Source organism: Cryptotermes secundus, unplaced genomic scaffold (assembly GCF_002891405.2).
Source record: "Cryptotermes secundus unplaced genomic scaffold, Csec_1.0 scaffold4124, whole genome shotgun sequence".
Classification (NCBI taxonomy): Eukaryota; Metazoa; Arthropoda; class Insecta; order Blattodea; family Kalotermitidae; genus Cryptotermes; species Cryptotermes secundus.
Window position 1 is genome coordinate 7,758 of NW_019733949.1, and position 2,677 is coordinate 10,434.

At 40.2% G+C, this 2,677-nt stretch overlaps 1 protein-coding gene across 1 annotated transcript; it reads left to right on the plus strand.

Moving 5' to 3' along the window:
- Window positions 1-475: 475 nt before the first annotated feature.
- Window positions 476-2,443, plus strand: LOC117282626 (the record flags this gene model as incomplete). The annotated part of the gene is made up of 2 exons (XM_033753027.1): window positions 476-723; window positions 2,315-2,443. Coding segments are annotated over exons 1-2 (312 nt in total), but the record flags the coding sequence as incomplete, so codon positions are not given.
- Window positions 2,444-2,677: the final 234 nt, after the last annotated feature.

The following is a 2,677-nucleotide window of genomic DNA, read 5'->3' on the forward strand; positions in this document are numbered from 1 at the left end:
TTATGGATTCCCAGTATTTTTAATGGTTTCTATCAGTCTAGTCCCTGATCACTATTTCGGCAACTCCAATTGAGATGCTGCAAGCTTGTTCACATCCTATGAATGGCTGTTCATATTATGAAACGGGCAGGTCATATAGCATGCATGTGAGAATGAGAAATGCATAGAAAAATTTTGGCAGAAAACCTGAAAGAATGAGACCACTTGGAGACAATTGTGAAGACGGATTTTGTTAAAGGTACAATTATGGGGGTTTGGACTGTGTTTGTATTAGGATGCAAAGTCATGATAGGCATATGTGAACACAGTAATGAGTCCTTAGGTTCCATAAAGAGCAGATGTGTATTGTCTGTACTTCCACAGGGACCACAGGTTTCTCAGGAAGGTCCCTGCAATATGAACTTAACCCTTCGTAAGTCCGTAGAGAAGAAATCTGTACAGAGCAACTGTTATGGGTTACATGTAATGAGAAACAGCTACAGCAAGGAGAGCGTATATTGTTTCATGTGTGGCGTTGTACAGCCATGACTGATAGATGATATGATGCTTTTACAGAACTGTACAAATTCAGAGAAGGTTTTAGTGGGTCCATATGGTGAGACATACCCAGCAAGTCATGATGCAAGCCAGGCCATGAATATAAAAGCTGAGGCAGTCTCAGACTCACAAGAGGAAGCGGATCCTGTGCGAATAACATTTCAGGAGATGGAGGCTGAACCTGAGGTGAGCTGCATGGTTCTGTATGTCTACTGTTGGGCAGATATCACAAGTAGGCAGGAATTCCAGGTGTCTTTCTCATCTTTGTCTGTCTCTCTGTCTGTCTCTTTCTCATCTTTGTCTGTCTCTCTGTCTGTCTGTGCACATGGAACAGCTCCACTGTGCTGCTGACTTGCCTTTGAAGGCCTTTTTCTGAAGTGTCTCTAAAACAGTTACAGTTTGTTGAATGTACGCTGCTTGTGATGTACCACTTCCATTTCCTTTTAAGCAATTCTGTTGTAGATGAAATTAAATTTTGTGTAAGCTGAACTGTATTTGAGAGAAATTCTGTAGCATCAAAAATCCTTAAGGATGTTATGTTGGCAACTCTCAAATACTGAAATAATACGTTAGGGTTGGCAACATCATAGTAAACAATTTAAGAACTAGGTTACTTCTTGTTACCTAAGTGATGTTTACTGTTATGTGTTACTATGGTTATTAGCCTGTATGTCTATATAAGGCGTACTTATGTATCAAATTTTAGTGTCTTAATAAAGCAGGAGTAAATTGAACACTGATTCTGACTTATCATTCGATCTACGGGAAACTGAAAGTAACAAAGGAGTCATGGACCGGTTCGTAGTTAGTTACTGGTACAATTATTAGAATGAAGAATTTAAATTACTAGGACTCTTGTGAGCTAATTCCTATGAAGCCCACAAGATATTTATCATGTGATGAACAGGTTTCAAGTTTACAAAGATTCTGCATTCTCATGGAATGAGTGTGGCAAGAATTGTACTGCAGAGAGCTGAAGAAAAGTTTCCTGCTGTAAGGGAAAGAATTGTGAGGGTTTCGTGCTTGTGTGCACAGACAATAATTTTATTTTATTTCAGTTCTCTTGGCCAAAGAACTAAATATTTTGTGACAGGCTTCTGTTTGTTTGCATAATCCATGTTCAGTGTTCCTTACACTTGGGTGATAACAGTTTGGGATATTATGTAGGAGAGCAATGAGTTCAAGGAGAGTGATGTTGGTAAGTCAAGTAGTGCACATGCAACAGTGAGAAATGCATACAAAGTTTTGGAGGGAAAACCTGAGAGAACCACTTGGGAGACCTAAGTGTGGATTTGAAAGAAATAATTTGGAAGGGTTTGTACTGGGTCTGTTTACCTTAGTATACAGAGTCATGATGAGCATGTGTGATCACAGTAATGAGCCCTTTCTGGCTTTCTCAACATATCCTGTATGCATTCCTCTTCTCCCCCATGCCTGCTATATGAGCTGCCCATCTCATCCTTCTTGAATTTATCATATAATTATGCTTGGTGAATGAAGGTTACAAGTTGCGGAGCTCTTCATTATGATGATTTTAGGTACCAAAAAAGGAGATATTTTCTATACTGTCGCAGTGACTGTTAGTTCCTCGGAAAGGTCACTGAGCTATGAACCGAGTACTTTATAGTGATCATGATAGCTGTGGAGAAGAACATCAGTACAAAACAGCTCTTATGAGTTAAATGTGATGAGAAACAGCCACATCAAGGAGAGCATACGCTGGTTAATGTATGGTGTTGTGCATCCATTTGTTAGAAGGATGTGATGGTTTTTACAGAACTGTACAAATTTGGAGAACGCTTTAGTGGTTCCACATGGTGAGACATACCCAACACCTCATGATGCAAATCAGGCCATGAATGTAAAAGCAGAGGCAGTCTCAGGTGCAGAAGAGGAAGAGGATCCTGTCCCAATAACATTTCCGGAAATAAAGGCTGAACCTGAGGTGAGCTGTACGTGTATGTGCACTGTTAGGCAGATGACACAAATGTGCAGAAATGCCACTTGTCTGTCTGTGAACATTAAACAGCTCCACTGCGCTGTTGACTAGATTCTGAAGGTTTCTTTTTCCTGAAATGTCTCCAGGCAACTGTAGCTTGTAGAATGTTGCTTGTGATGTTGTATCCCGGGCTGGGACACA